The following is a 14,554-nucleotide window of genomic DNA, read 5'->3' as shown; positions in this document are numbered from 1 at the left end:
CTGATGAATTAAATGTGATGTTTTCATTTACTGTAAGCAGAAAATCATCATAACAGAAAAAAACACCTGATAACATCACTCTGTGTCATTAATCTATATAATGTGGCTCACCTTGTGCCAAAGTCACTGAAATAAATTTATAATAAATAAAGTTTTCAATAATATTCTAATTTATTGAATATGAATGTGTATATTTCTCCATACAGGTATGTTGTCTTTTCTTACTGAAATCCAATGCTTTTCCAGACTGCGTAGGAACCCTGTTAAAGGGATAAATAAGGACCTCTGAAGTGAGGCTCTGTTAACCAATAACATGGAAGTCACTTTTAAATCACTACTTTCATATAAAACAGTAACTCTGACCAGAAACCATTCACATGTTGCAGTCATGAGTTCTGCAGGAAGCAGCGCGAACTTAATCTTTTTAATGCTTGCGACAAATTGCCCAATAATAGCAGCGATTTTAGCCTAATAAATCCTACGTGCCGAGAAATGGAGACTCTACTGAAAAATAAACCTTTCTAAAGAAATTTAATAATGATGCCAGTGGGGCGGCGGTGGGGGATGACAAATAACTCTTGGGAAGAGGAACGGGTGGGAAAGAGTGGTTATTCTGGTTAAAGTCAGAGCAGAAACATTACCTTCACACAGTGAGCCATTCATCAAGGTGTGCTGCATTACACAGCCTCTACACCATCCACACCATCATATTCTACAGAACCGTTTCCTCAGTTTCACTGCAGTTTATTTATATAACCCAACAAAGTGCAGACGTAGCACGAATACACGGAGTCCTGTTACATCACAGGGCTTACTGAACGCTTCTATATAGGCCACCGTCAAACATTTCTAACCCTTTACTTCAATTTATCACAACCTAAATGATTCGCACTACTGGAGAAATACAGACAGAACTGGTTTAGCACCTTTCGTATTAAATTAAGCATTTTTTATTAAAATGCAGTTTAGCTGACAACAGTAAGCTAGAAAGGCTTAAGTGCCATTAAGTAGTAAAATCTTTTTAGGGTTCCTTTTTGCTTCCACAATATAAAAGACTGAAATCTGAGACCCTCAGGATCAACAATTATAGAATAATAATACGGTTATTAACACTTTAAAAGGTCACGAAGGAAACATTTCAATAAAGAAAAATTAAGCCTTAAGTAGGAGATATGAATTACAGAGAAATTAGATTAATAACTTGTATTTGTAATTGACTGCATTTTCTAACCCAAAAGGGTTCACTAGCCAGTCTAGCTGCTGATGAAATTGTTACCAAAACCCCCTGATAAAACCAAGTGTATCCACCTAGAATCACACACTCAGTGCGAGGTTTCATCTGCCTGTAGCATTAACAGGCTAGCTAACTGCTTATTGCTGATTTGTGTCGACAGCCGATTGCTCGTTTTTACGCTGAAACAGCGTCTGGGTAAAAGAGATGGGGCGCAAATGCTGCAACTGTGCTAATGCACGGCTCCCACTATGTCCCATACATAGACATAGGATAATAAAAGAGTTGAAGAACTTGTCATTTACCCCAAGTCAATTTTACCTTGAGGCCAACTGAAGGAGGGAAAAACTCAAAACGGAAATGTTCCAAGAAATGGCATCACTTTTTCAGCAGATCATCATTCATACAGTAGGTGTTTGAATAGAGGAAAAAAATCTGAAACCAACGGTTCAGTGCACTCGAGACCATAACAAAGCACAAGATATACTTGGAGTGTAATCATTTATGTGGAAAGAATGAGCCACAAATGCAAGTTTGTCACTTTGTAGCTACTCAGATCTTCTGTCATGAAGTCTTCCACAAGGAAAAACGGACATCCACCAGGATGAGAAACTTCCAGAGTGGCTCTGACTCACATAATACTTGGGATCTACTTCCAAAAGAAGTTCTGTGGGTCTGTAGCTACCGACCCTGCAGACAGAACCACATGGCTTTAAAACCTTTTCTTCCCCATGAACTAAATATGATCCGGGTTTTAAAGTATTGTGAAATCTCCAACAACCATGGAACCTTCGTACCTTCAGCTATCCTACTGCAAACAAATGAATCTGAGCTTATTTATTTTTCGACATACAGGAAATATCTTTAAATCAGAAGTTAACAAAGGATAAATAATGTAGATTCCTTTAAGCATCTATTTTTCCTACATGTTAAATCCTCAGTTCTAGCACACTGTGTGACGAGGAAGGATACTTGTCAATTTCGGGACTTCTGGACAAAGTATTTGAGACAACAAGCGCAGATATCTGCTGTAAAACAGAGCAGGTCTGCACCCGGTCTTCTTCTTACAGCCACAGCTTCCAGAGCAAACCCGGTTGATGTGTTTTAGGGATATTATTTTCTGCACAAGCCAAAGATTAATCTAAGGCAATATCCAAACAGCAGAATCTAGGGAGAATATTTAAGGTTAACTTAACTTGCTGCATCACAGTGGCAAAAGATGAAGAATGAGACCTTGTAGCAGAAGTAAGTAAATCAAAGAGTCATTAGGCTTTTATAGAGCAGAGAATGCATCTTTAATTATGGGAGGCCTTCAAAAAGGCTCATCTAACAGCCTGAAGGTCTACAACTGTCTGTAATGATCTAAGGCTGAAATACTTCACTATAATAGAATCTCATCAACATCAGATCTACTAGCAGATAGTGCTGCGAGGCGGATTCCTACACCTCCAAGCAGAGAGCAAACAAATATCAGGAGTCAGTGTTTGATATTCCTTAAAATGTAAGAAAAATAGACCAAATAGAGCTTTTATCGCTCAAAGGAGTCAAAACTCATTTTAGCAGGCTTATCATTCGGTGACACGCAGCGAGATGAAATGTTTGATGAGAGAGAAGGCACACCGACAGGAAGCCGACCCAGTGAGAGGGAAAATGAACTTGATACTTCGATCTGAGGCATTTTACCTCCGTGTTTCATTCATGTTTAATCAGCTTTCTGACCGTAGCGACTCTTTGAAATCAAACAATGTGTGCAGCCAGAGGGAAGACAGGACTTGATGCTTTGCTGCGCCTCAGCAGATCTATGCTGTGATTAACGACACACTGCACCGTTTAACCACTGGAGTATCAACTTAAGGATGAATGAATGTTACCCCCAAGGTTTACTATGAGGTTGCAAATTCAGATTAGAAGTTTAAATATCTTAATTATGTGAATTCGCATTAACACCTAAAGCGTTAGCATCGATTGCGGCATTGTTTTCTACTGATTTCAACTCAAACTGTCAATGAATCGGATCAAAATCTTAGAAATAAGGGCTGAGAAAGGATTATGGCCACCACATTTGTCTCTGTGCCAGCAGAAGACCGCAACATTCATTCCGCTGCAACAATCACCCTGAACAACAGGTGTTGCTACTAAGGGCATAAGCTCTGCACCAAACAACAAAGTCCGCTTTTGGTCTGGTCCATACAAGTGGACCAAAGATCATTCCTGGTGTGAACACATCCTAAGTGCTATTTACCTCCCTGTAAGAATATAGTTGAAAGTAAAAAAAAAAGAATATTTGCAGATTTAAAAACTCAAGATATTACTTATTTTTTTTGGTATTTATTACTATTATTTAATTTTATTCTAAATTTGAATTGATATTAAAAGGAAAATGTCAATAGGTTGGAATTTTAACCAGAAATAACAATGTTATGTATTGTTATTTTGAATTAAAAAACAACACAGAGTGAGGGGAATTGGAGTGTTGGGGGAGATAAAGGGAAGGGAGATAAAAACCGGCAAATTGCGATGGCCTCTCTGCAGGAGGTGGAGAGGGCCATTCCACGTCCAGGGTATCAGCTGCACAGCGGCGCAGCACCGGCAGCCTGACTCGGCAGAGACTCATCCTCATCATCAGACAGACCATGAACATCCAAACCGATGTCCAGTACGTCCTCCTCTCCCTGAAGGGGTTCTAGTTGAAGCTGAGCACCTTCATTATCGGCTAACCCATCAACATACTCCATATGGTCTGCCCAGCTGGAAGCGGGGACTTTGACCGAAAAGCCGTCCTCGTCAGAATCGGACGAAACTGGGTTTCCCCAACTCGGAGAGCAGCGGGTCTCGCCGTGTGAGACAGGGGCCTCTCCCAGCACCTTCTCAAGGAATTTAACCCGCCTCTCCAGGGTCGAGCGATGAAGCTGGCGACAGAACGCACATGCTTCAGGCTCCGCCAACGCTCTGTGGGCGTGACCGATCCTGAGACAGACGGGACAAGCCTCATGCTGGTCCTTCTCATGAAACAAAAGCCGCACCCTCAAGGACAGGGACGAATAGATGACTTCTGCTTTGCTTGCAATAGCTTTGTGCTCATCCTGATCCACGAAAGCCAGAGCGAACTGCTTGAATTTAGCGCTTCATGGGCAGACACGCTTACATGCAGGCAGCAGTAACTAACTCCAACAAAAACAGCTGAACTAATTCCAAATAGCCTTTTGAAAAGAGACAGAGCTAACCAGCAGCAGGTAGCTACCCTGAGCATAAGAACTGAGTAATGACGACGATGACGGACAAGTATATTGGTGCAGGCGGGGCCTGTCACTTGTCGTCATCACATCATTTGCCTAGGAGGTGTGATTAGAGGTGGCTTCAGCCAGGACACGCGGAGCGTGATATCCCATACTCATGTATTGTTACTGAGTGAATTGACTAAAAGGGAACAAATGGTGACAAACAAGATATAAATGAAAGGTGAGAATTATGAGAATACTGTGACTGGCTAACCGCTAAGCCACTGACTATGCTAATGCTGGCTGGCCTGTATTTGATCATCTCTGGTTTTAAAAGGAAAATACTGAACAAATCTGAATGAGATCACTGTAGACTAAACTGAGGCTCCTTCAAACATACTTTTGGATTGATAAAACCTTTATTTATATTCATATAAACACAAGTGGGAGCCTTTTCAGAGAACCTTCTGGCCCCAGGAATACTGGGGAAGATTGTAAAACATCCTCACTTCCCAATCTAAATTGGACAATAATCAGCCAAAATATACAATGTTCCACAAAGCAAAGGAGGAACTTGATCTTAGAAGAAGGTGAGTCCTGAAATGTTCGATTAGTCCAGCTTACGCTGCACAATTGTCTGAAAGCCTCTGCTTCAATAGAGTAAAAGATAGGTGTGAAATTGCAAAGTAAAAATATAAGCAATCCAACAACAACACAGATTTATCTTAGACTGGTTCACTAGAGACATCTGGAGACACTAAATGTTGTAAATATCTTCAGTTAAGTTAAATGCGGAAATAATATGAACCAAGTAAAAATCAGATTGAAACTGTCAGGATGGTGTGTGTGCTGCCTGTTGCAAACACCCCGTCTTAATTTCCGACTGACTCCCGTGTAAGCAGACTGAAGCACGAAGGCTCTGTTACACCCAGGTTTGGAGCTACTGCAGCTGCGTGCCCCCTACAGATCTGGCAGGGTGCTCTTTAAAAAACAAATATTGCCAGGTAAGAGGCAAAGGTCTGAAAAGTGATTGTTAGAAAAAAAAAAAAAAAAAAAAAAAGTTAAATTATGGAAAGCATTCACCTCAAACCTGCAACAGCAATAAGTACCGTAATAGATTAAAGAAAACTATCTACAAGGCCTTGCAAAGGATTCTCTTGTTCACATTTCTTTACCTTACAACCACAAACATCAATGTCATTATATTGGAAATCCATGCAATACCACAACAGAGTTCAGCTGTTGGTATCAGTTGTGATGGAGCATATAAAGGACATCAGCCCTGGGGGACCAGAACTGAACACCAATGACCTCAACCACTCCAGTGTAGCTCCAGCTGTACGTACAAAGTAGTTGAACCTCCACCCCAGTCTCAGACATTTTGTAGCTGCTAACAGGTTGGCCTCAAGTATAGCCAACTTCCATTCTTTAACTCTGAAATGCTGTCTGTGGTGAGGAAGATCTTCTCCACAGGACCATGCTGCCATCACTGTGTCTCACTGAGGGGAGGTTTGTTCAGAGTGAGGTGAACTATTAGTTATTTATCACCAGCTGCAGGCCAAAAAGTTCAGTCTTGCTCTGACCTGATCAGAGCACCTTTTTCCACATGCTTGCCGTGTCCTCTACATGGCTTGCGGCAAACTACAAACAGGACGTCTTTTGACTGCCATTCAACAATGGAAGACAAAAGTTATCTACTGCCATTCTTCCTTTGGTACCACTCTTTTGTAAGTTTATGTAGAGGCCATACCTTTGTAGGTTTGCAGTTGCGATATACTCCACAACTTTCACCCTCACCTGTCTTTTGTGTTTTCTGGTTCTTATGATGCTGTTGTTCTCCAATGTTCTCTCACATACATCTTACATCTGGATTCCTACTGAGATTTGATTACCGTACAAAAAGTAGCCTCCATTTGCTACTTTGGTGACTTCTGAAGGCAATCGATTGCACATGCTATTTTATGGGCATAAAAGGGGGCTAAAAGCAGGCCACATTTTTCCAGGTTTTTATTAGTAAAAACTAGAAAACTACACTAATGATTTAAAGCAATGGAGCAAAATTTAAGAACAAATAGCCTTTTACATACAAGTTCCAACAGCAACCTAGCCTGTTTGAACCATGTAACAGAGCTGCAACATTTCGACACGGATAGAGTAACAAATCTATGGAGAATTCTGTCCGCCTAAGCAAACAGGCAACATATAACGGAAAGAGAGCATCCAAACAGCTTGTGAACAAATTTAGGTAGTTGAGTTCGAGCCATTTTGTGCTCAGTACACGTGCTCCCAGATACCTCAAATTAGGATGATGAAACTGAAGCGAAATGATGGTTCAAACGAGTCTTAAGCCTATTATAAAAAAGACGTGTCAAGTTTGTGTCAGGAAAAAAAAATTGAGCATGGATATAATTACAGTTTAGTTATAAAGTGAAGGAAAGCTTTTTTTTAACCCTTTTAAAGAGACAGACCAAGCCAGCAGTTTATTTCCACCCTGAAACTAAGACAAACCCCAGTGAAACAACATTTACTGTATTAAGTAGTGCACCGATATGAAATTTTGAGCCGATATCCGTTTTGGCTGATAACTGATATTTCTTGATTTTTTACATATCATACGTATGACCACACTGCTGAAATTGCTTCTCTGCTTCAATTAAACAACACACAATCCTGCGCTGCATCACTGCGCTGCACTCCCCCTCCCAAAGCACGTACACAAATGCCAACAGGGTGGAAATAAATATCGGTTATTAAACATCGACTCCTTTTTACTTATCGAGGTGGCTGTGGCTCAGGTGGTAAGAATTCATCCTGTAACCAGTGGGATGCCAGTTCGAAGCCCTGCTCTGTCTGTGTCAGTCGTTGTGTCCTTGGGTAAGACACTTAACCCTCATTGCCTGCTGATGGTGGTCAGAGGGCTCGGTGGTGCCTGTGTATGGCAGCCTCGCTTCTGTCAGTCTGTCCCAGGGCAGCTGTAGCCACATTGTAGCTCACCACTTTCAGTGTGTGAATGCATGTATAAATGGGTGAATGACTGATTGTAGTGTAATCACGGATTGTAGGGGTCTCTGACTTGACAAAGTCCTATAAATGTTCATGCCATTTACCCTTTATTGTACCGGTATGTTAAAGAGGCCAGTTTAAATGATATCGGTAAATACTAATGTTAATGCCAATATATTGTGTTTTAAAGGCTATAAGGCCACAAAATTTACATCTGGTATGTATGTTTGAAGAGAAACAAGCCAAGCATGTCCTCTTTGTAACATTTAAAACACTGGATTGGAACCCCATTAAATCCCCAACGAAATTCAATCTTACTTCCAGTTTTCAAATTGGAAAACTGTTGTTATCCAGTTTATTTAAAGTATCTGGCCTGATAGAGGAAAAACACATGCCGTTTTGATATAAATATGTCACATTTGGGCATGTTTTGCTTTAGCTTAAATGTTTATGACATAATACCAGCTCGGCCCGTCATCCATCAGTACCCAGGTTTCGTACGTACACAATGCCATTTCATCTGGGTTAACAAATCACTTAATACTCCTGTACTATAACCATATCATCTAAGTTTTGTAGCTAGGTATTTTAATGAATTCTGGGGATAAACGGTGAAAAAAATGCTAAACACTCAAGTCTAATTTACTTCAAGTGTATATTATTTTACACTTGAAGTACACTTGAAGTTTACTGCGAGATCTCGCCCGTAGACTGCTGGAGATAGGCACCAGCTCCCCCTTGACCAACTATGGAATACGCGGTATAGAAGATGAATGATTGAATGAATGTATATTATCTGAAATTTTTTTATTGCCCTTCATTTCCATTTGTTTTGGTTCTAATTGACTAGCTGACTTATATCAAAAAGGGCAAATTCTGACCCCTCATCAAACCAAACTGACTCAAAGTGACCTTCTGATGGTATATATTATTTATTGGAGTAATAAAATCACATTTCCTTACACTAAACAATTGGTAACTATTATGTTCTCTTGCTTTTCTTATTTAGAAGAGTGGTTAAGACAAATGGGTCCTTGTGTCATGTCACATTTATTCAAGCTTAAGTAAACATTTCAGAAATATTTCCGTTATATTTATTTTATAGGAACTGTGAGAGATGGGAGGCTGCATCAGATTGATGTAATATGAAGACAGGAAGTTCAGGCAGCCCAGGCTGAGCCAGATCAGGGTTAGTTTTGGTTGAAAAAGTTGTGAGAACTCGTCATTTTGCTCTGCATTTAATTCTAGGAGACAGTAATGGAAGCGTTTATGCTCAAAGCACATTAGCGATGACTCTACCATGCATCATACTGAATTCATAAATGCACTCAGTGTCTTTGTAAGTCATTCAGAGATAGAAGAACATTCAGAGGTCTTCTCTGCAGCTGTGGCAGCACCATGCATGCTGAATGCTGGCTGCATGTTAAATGCACTTTATGTTTAACTTTAGATTAAGCCTTAGAGAACTACAAAGTGTATCAGCAATGGAACCACTTAAACTTTGTCAGTTCTTCAGGGGAAATGCATAACAATTTGGTACATGTTAATGCAAACTGGATGCTTACTCCTAGACTTATTATTTCCCTGAGCGGCAGCAGAGCATCACGTGAAACCAGACGCAGTGGCTAACAGTGGTGTGCTAATATAAGACATTCTGCCCCTTGTCCACACACCAAGATAGCCATTAATCTCTGTGTGCAGAGAGGCTTAGCTTTTTGAAAGATCATCTGAGCTCTTACATTTAAGCCACCTGAAAAGTAAGAGCAATTTAACCCAGACAAGCTACGTTGATGTTATAGCTATGATTTGTTTTTCTTTTCAGTAGAATAAAGAGGCACAGAGAAACAAGCTTGTGACCGGAATCAGCCAATTATCGGCTCGGGGACTGGCCAGACAGAGGGAAACTTAAAAAGATTTTTTTCTGATCAGTGAATGCAACATACCTAAGTGCTACCAGATAGCGCTGACGACGTTATTTGGTGTGGAAGTTGCTACTAAGGGAAAAGGACTTGCTTAGCTGGTTTCAGTATTTATGAGGTGTTGAGGTGCTCTTTCAGCCTGCTTCAGTAAAAATAAACAACAATGGACGTTTACAGCAAGGTTGCTCTGTTTTATCCTTTTGAAAAATTCAATTACATCTGCCATGGAACATGTTAGATGAGGAAGTGTTGACAGTATTTTTTGAATTTTCCATCTAAAGTAAAAGTCTTCTTACTCCATAAGGGAAAACATAAAGAAACTGTTTTCAGTGATGCTAACCAAGCTAAAATAGGTTGTTAAAGTGGCACTAAACCTTGTGAAAAAGCACAATTCCGCCTCCAGACAAATTAAAAAAATTCCCCCAAAGTGGCGATGCCAGAACACACTGAGGTTCACGGCCAAATGTGGGGATGAGCAGAGGGGGTTAAGTGGGGGTTTGGTCAGAAGGATGAGGGAAACTTGACAAATTGAAACATGGAGTGAGCAGAGCGAGGCTGGTAATTTCACCACAGAGCTTTTTAGGTGGAAGATTTTTCACCCCCCTCATCACCGGAAGTTGAGGGAGGCTTTGTGAAGCCCAGTGCGCCTGAGCTTTATCAGTTCAAGCTGATGGCTCAAGGCGCTGACTTAACAACGCCTGAAGACGGTGCTGCCGAGGCAGTGGAGGACAGAATACTACTCAGAAACTGGACCCAAAGTGATGTTAGCAGCATCAATGCTAACATGGGCTAATGTCAAAGCAGTAACACACTTTCAGAAAGTTTACATTTACATATAGATTTATATTGTCTCAAGTGAAGAATGTTATCGAAGGTATAAAGCATAGCACGCTATGATCAATGCTTGCAATTCCAACTCCTGACTCCCTACGGGGGGTGGCTGAGTGAGATGGTTTTATACCGGAACGTGGGGCTGTGACAGGCATGTACCTAGCTGTACACTGTTGAACCAATAGCAAAATTCAACAGCAGTAGCCACCGTTCATCCCAAAGAGGGCAGCACTAAGACAGTTTTAGGACAAACATTGCAGAATTAACAAGTTTACATAATATTTTTAAAAAGTAGCGCAGTAACATAAAGATAGCACCCTTAAGGCCCAATATGCATAGTTTATCTGCAAAAATAAGTTGATTTGGGGTTTAGTTCCGTTTTAAAAAAAGTTTAAAATCTGAACTCCATAATCATGTTGTCTTTGTTTTGAAACAATGATAAAATCTTTAAAAATCATGAATATTGTTATTTCACGTTCTGAAAGAGAAATTGTAACAGGTAGGTTACAATTTCTCTTTGAGAAGTCTGACATTTTTATTCAAAACTATAAATAAAATAAAAAAGAAATGTCCACAATTTTTTATTTTATTTCTATAAGACCCTTTTTGGATTTTTACTTCTACTGCAGTAACATCCATTGTTTTTCCATCAGCAGCGTAAACTGAATGCCTCAGCTGTGGTCGGGTTGGAGGTTAGAAAAGAGCATTGAAAACAACTACATTTCCCCTCAGAATGGTCGGAGCAGATCCTGAAAGGTGCTGAGAACAAAACGGAGACATTCACATTGCTTCAGTCTCTTAGCAACAGATGTGATCCTGTTCTGTAGCAAGTAAAAGAGGCGGTAGAACCAGGGATGGAGACTGACAGAATGGCAACCATTACGGCCATTTGGAGGTCCAAGGCAGTGCAGTGGAATGCAGCCATATGGGTGCATGTAGAAATGTTCAACTGATTCTGACGGCTCTCTGGACACCAGCACACTTAGATACTTCTGCGTGTCAACAGTTGAGTTGGATAAACACAGTCTGCTAGTTTCTTTCTCCTCTAGTTTAAGACTTGTAAATTATATTTAGCTTGAAGGAACAAAGTAATTTCTGCATTCAGTTCGAATATTTAATGAGTGTAAGTGTTTTATTTGACTATGATACACTGAAGATCCGATACTGGCAAGCATCTGTACACTGAGTAGATTGATGAGACAAATGCCTGCTGTTTCTCTAGTGTTTATTGTTCTTCTACCACCAAATAAATAACTTAAGATATTTAGAATTTAACTTTGCAGTAAATTTTATGTATAAAAATCTTTGGATGACAATTTAAAACTGGGCATTGCAAAATGGCTCAAGAGCGCCCCCTAAACTGCAGCCCCTCCGTTTCGCACAAAGCTTTCAGTAAACATGAACAACTCTCTGAAAGAGAACCTCTTTAACCAAAACGAAAGGCAGTAGTTTTGCAATAAAGTCACAAACCTGAGATTTTATACATGTTGTATTTTAATAAAAGGGATATTGGTGGACCTGCTTCAGACTTAACCCGTATTGAAGATTAACAGTCATCAAAAGTTCTGGTTTTCAACACACCATGTGGGCGCAGCATGACAATAAACTGACTTCTCGTTGTAAAACTCCACAAAACAAAACTGTTTCAGGTAACAGAGAAGTTGACGATTTTTGATACTGAAAACAGACTCAGGGTGCAGCAGCGTAGAGGCACGGCGGATCTCAATATTATTTTCTCTCAACAAATAAAGCTCTACGTTCCTTATATATTAACTGATCTGTGCTGTAAATACGACACAACATATTTAGTCTCGCCCAAAATATATATCTATGTAAGATTTATGTGATTTTGGCTAAATGGATCTACAGCTCCTTTCTGAGCACTTTAAACAATCAGCTATGACTTCTGCCTTAACTGAGGCACTCAAATGCAACTTCTGAGGAGCTGCAAAAAGCCTCTTGGAACCAGAGTCCAAACCCTTCGGGAAGTTGGCCAACTTGGAACAAACCAGCCTTTTTGCGAATTTTACGTTAAGTTCAAATAAACTTCTAAATGTTTCTTCTGAGATTCACAAACAGCGCCTACTGCTACAATCCTGCGAGAGCCTTTTAGCTTTAATTTGACATGCTAATTGCTGCACACTTTTACACATTTATTTCTCCTTTCAGTTCAAGATCCAAGACCACGCAAGTTTCACATTATTTTAAGAAGAGAGTCGGATGGGCAGTAACTAAATGAGAATGCATGCATGCTTTTAAAGCTTTGGTGCTGCTGAATCCAACCCAATATAATGGTTTTGTGTAAATTCTGGTAAGTTCATATAGAAACATTAAGTTGCACCCTCTACTTTAGGTTCTCTAGCTTTCAACAATCAGACTGTCTATTTAAATAACAGGGTTATCTACCTAATAAAAGACTAGGGTGCTTAGCAGGGGTCTAGTGTTGGTTGATATGATGAAACTATCACATTGATGTCTTTCTATTTTGAACCCAAACACCCACCTGGTAATTTGTGTCTATACTGCTCTCTCAGAATCAAATACATACCTCTCCCTCAGTGTATCAGGCCGTTTAATCATGTGCTGCTGCTCTACATCTCTGAACAGTCCGGAGGGGGTCTTCCACTGCATGTAAACAACACCATGGATGGTGTATTTTAGGCTTGACTCAGCCACAGCCAAAGGTGCTAGACCAGGTGGATAGATGGACTGTCTGGAAAGCCATGGATACTAACCCACAGCAAGCAGACACCAAGTTTTCAGAGTCAAAGTGAGGGAGGAGAAAAAAAAGAACTGCTGCATTTGAAGCGATGGTAGTTGGGCCAGTGAAGCTGAACACGGAGTCACGAGTTGCCAAGGTGGAATGTGAAGACTGACCTCTTCCTCTGCAGCTCCGGTTGGCAAACGTATATGTGCGGAGCCAAGGGCACAGATCTACGGTCCGTTGTGTAACTTTAAATGCGACACCAAAATGAATCGGGTGGACTCCCAGAGGTCTGCTGTTTAAGGAAAGTTCCAGTTTCTAAGTTAAGTTAAGGTGATGCTGGAGAAACAAAGAAGGAACGCACCAACAGCTTGTCAGCACTGTTCAACACTAAACTTAATTACTTACTTGAAACAACTTCAAGTCTAATGTAAACACCACAGGTACTGGAGAAAACCTTACTAAGGTCCAAATCCTGCTGCCTGTGGTAGTATTCAACCTGCCTAAAATGCTGCACATAATAAAGTCAAACTACTTTCACAAATTAGAAAAATTATTTCTTTACTACTGAACCGGGATTTTAGTGCACCTTTACACTCCTACGAGACGTGATGGAAACTAAACAGTGAAACTGTAAAGATCTTTTCCAACATTTGGTTAAAATGAGAATCTTACAATTAGAAAATAAAACGCCCTAAGTATCTTAGATGTTTTTAAGTTTTTTGAAAGGATCTCCACACTATTTCTAGGTCATAAAGTCCTTTTAAATGAGATGTGAATGGCCAGGCTTTTCACCAGCAGTGTGAAACATAGTGGAGCACAACACACACCCCAACACATCTGATCAAAGTTACAGCAGCAATACATTACAAAATAACCCAGTAACAAGGATCCTCCAGGTCCAAAACTCTGAGGTATTACTTTTGCTCAGAATGCAGCACTGAGAGTAAAATTATCTGCTGCGGCAGACTGACAGCTCGGCCAGTCCTTCAGCAACAGGAGATTCTCGTAATTATGTTCTGAAATCTTCAAATGCCTGCTGTCTGTTTGGAATTAGGTCTCCATGGCAACGGACCAGACCGTCTGGCTGCGGCTCAGACACGCTGACGAAGTGGTGTGTTATGATAATCATCACTCAGTGAGACGTTGGACCTGGACACATGCAGCACATTTAAAAGGTGGGCACACATTAAGCCTTATTCACCCCTACAGGGGGGTCGGGGTGGGGGGCTGCAGTGAGCCTCAACATCCGTGACACAGAATGACCTAAAACATCCTGTTGGTTTTATTCTGTCTTTGTATATGCTTGACTGGAAAAGAGCTGCTGCTTTAACACATTAAACATCCAGTGAGGTGAGGAAAAGCGGGACATAATATCTGTTCCTCACCTTGGGGCATTCTGGGACACACTGGAATCACTGGGTGGCGTCTGAAGTCTCTCCTCCACACTGTCTGCCTTGGGGCCAGGTCTTTGCGCTGTAGGCTCTCGATCTCCTGGCTGCTGCTCCTCTTCCTCAGCAATGTCCTCGTTCCCCGGCTTCTCCTTCCCTTGGCCCTCGCTCTCGTTGTCGCTCTCCTCTCCTAAGATGTCGTCCACCTGTAGTAGGTTTGGTTTCGGAGGGGGAGCTTTTGTTTAGTCTGGGTTTTC

The 14,554-nt window shown here is 40.8% G+C and overlaps 1 protein-coding gene across 4 annotated transcripts in view; it reads right to left on the bottom strand.

The window, feature by feature from the left end:
- The window catches only part of ctdp1 (CTD (carboxy-terminal domain, RNA polymerase II, polypeptide A) phosphatase, subunit 1), an 81,692-nt gene that overhangs the window by 28,921 nt on the left and 38,217 nt on the right, over positions 1-14,554 (bottom strand). For 2 of the 4 annotated variants that reach the window (XM_047383309.1, XM_047383308.1), the window contains exon 12: positions 14,295-14,503. The exons of 1 other annotated variant lie outside the window; for it this stretch is intronic. In XM_047383309.1, coding sequence (XP_047239265.1) covers positions 14,295-14,503 — 209 coding nt within the window. Of the gene's footprint in view, positions 1-13,484; positions 14,059-14,294; positions 14,504-14,554 lie in introns of those variants that run through there. One more of the 4 variants, XM_047383310.1, reaches the window with a different exon arrangement.

This window comes from Girardinichthys multiradiatus, chromosome 13 (assembly GCF_021462225.1).
Source record: "Girardinichthys multiradiatus isolate DD_20200921_A chromosome 13, DD_fGirMul_XY1, whole genome shotgun sequence".
Classification (NCBI taxonomy): domain Eukaryota; kingdom Metazoa; phylum Chordata; class Actinopteri; order Cyprinodontiformes; family Goodeidae; genus Girardinichthys; species Girardinichthys multiradiatus.
This window is presented reverse-complemented; position numbering and strand designations above follow the sequence as displayed.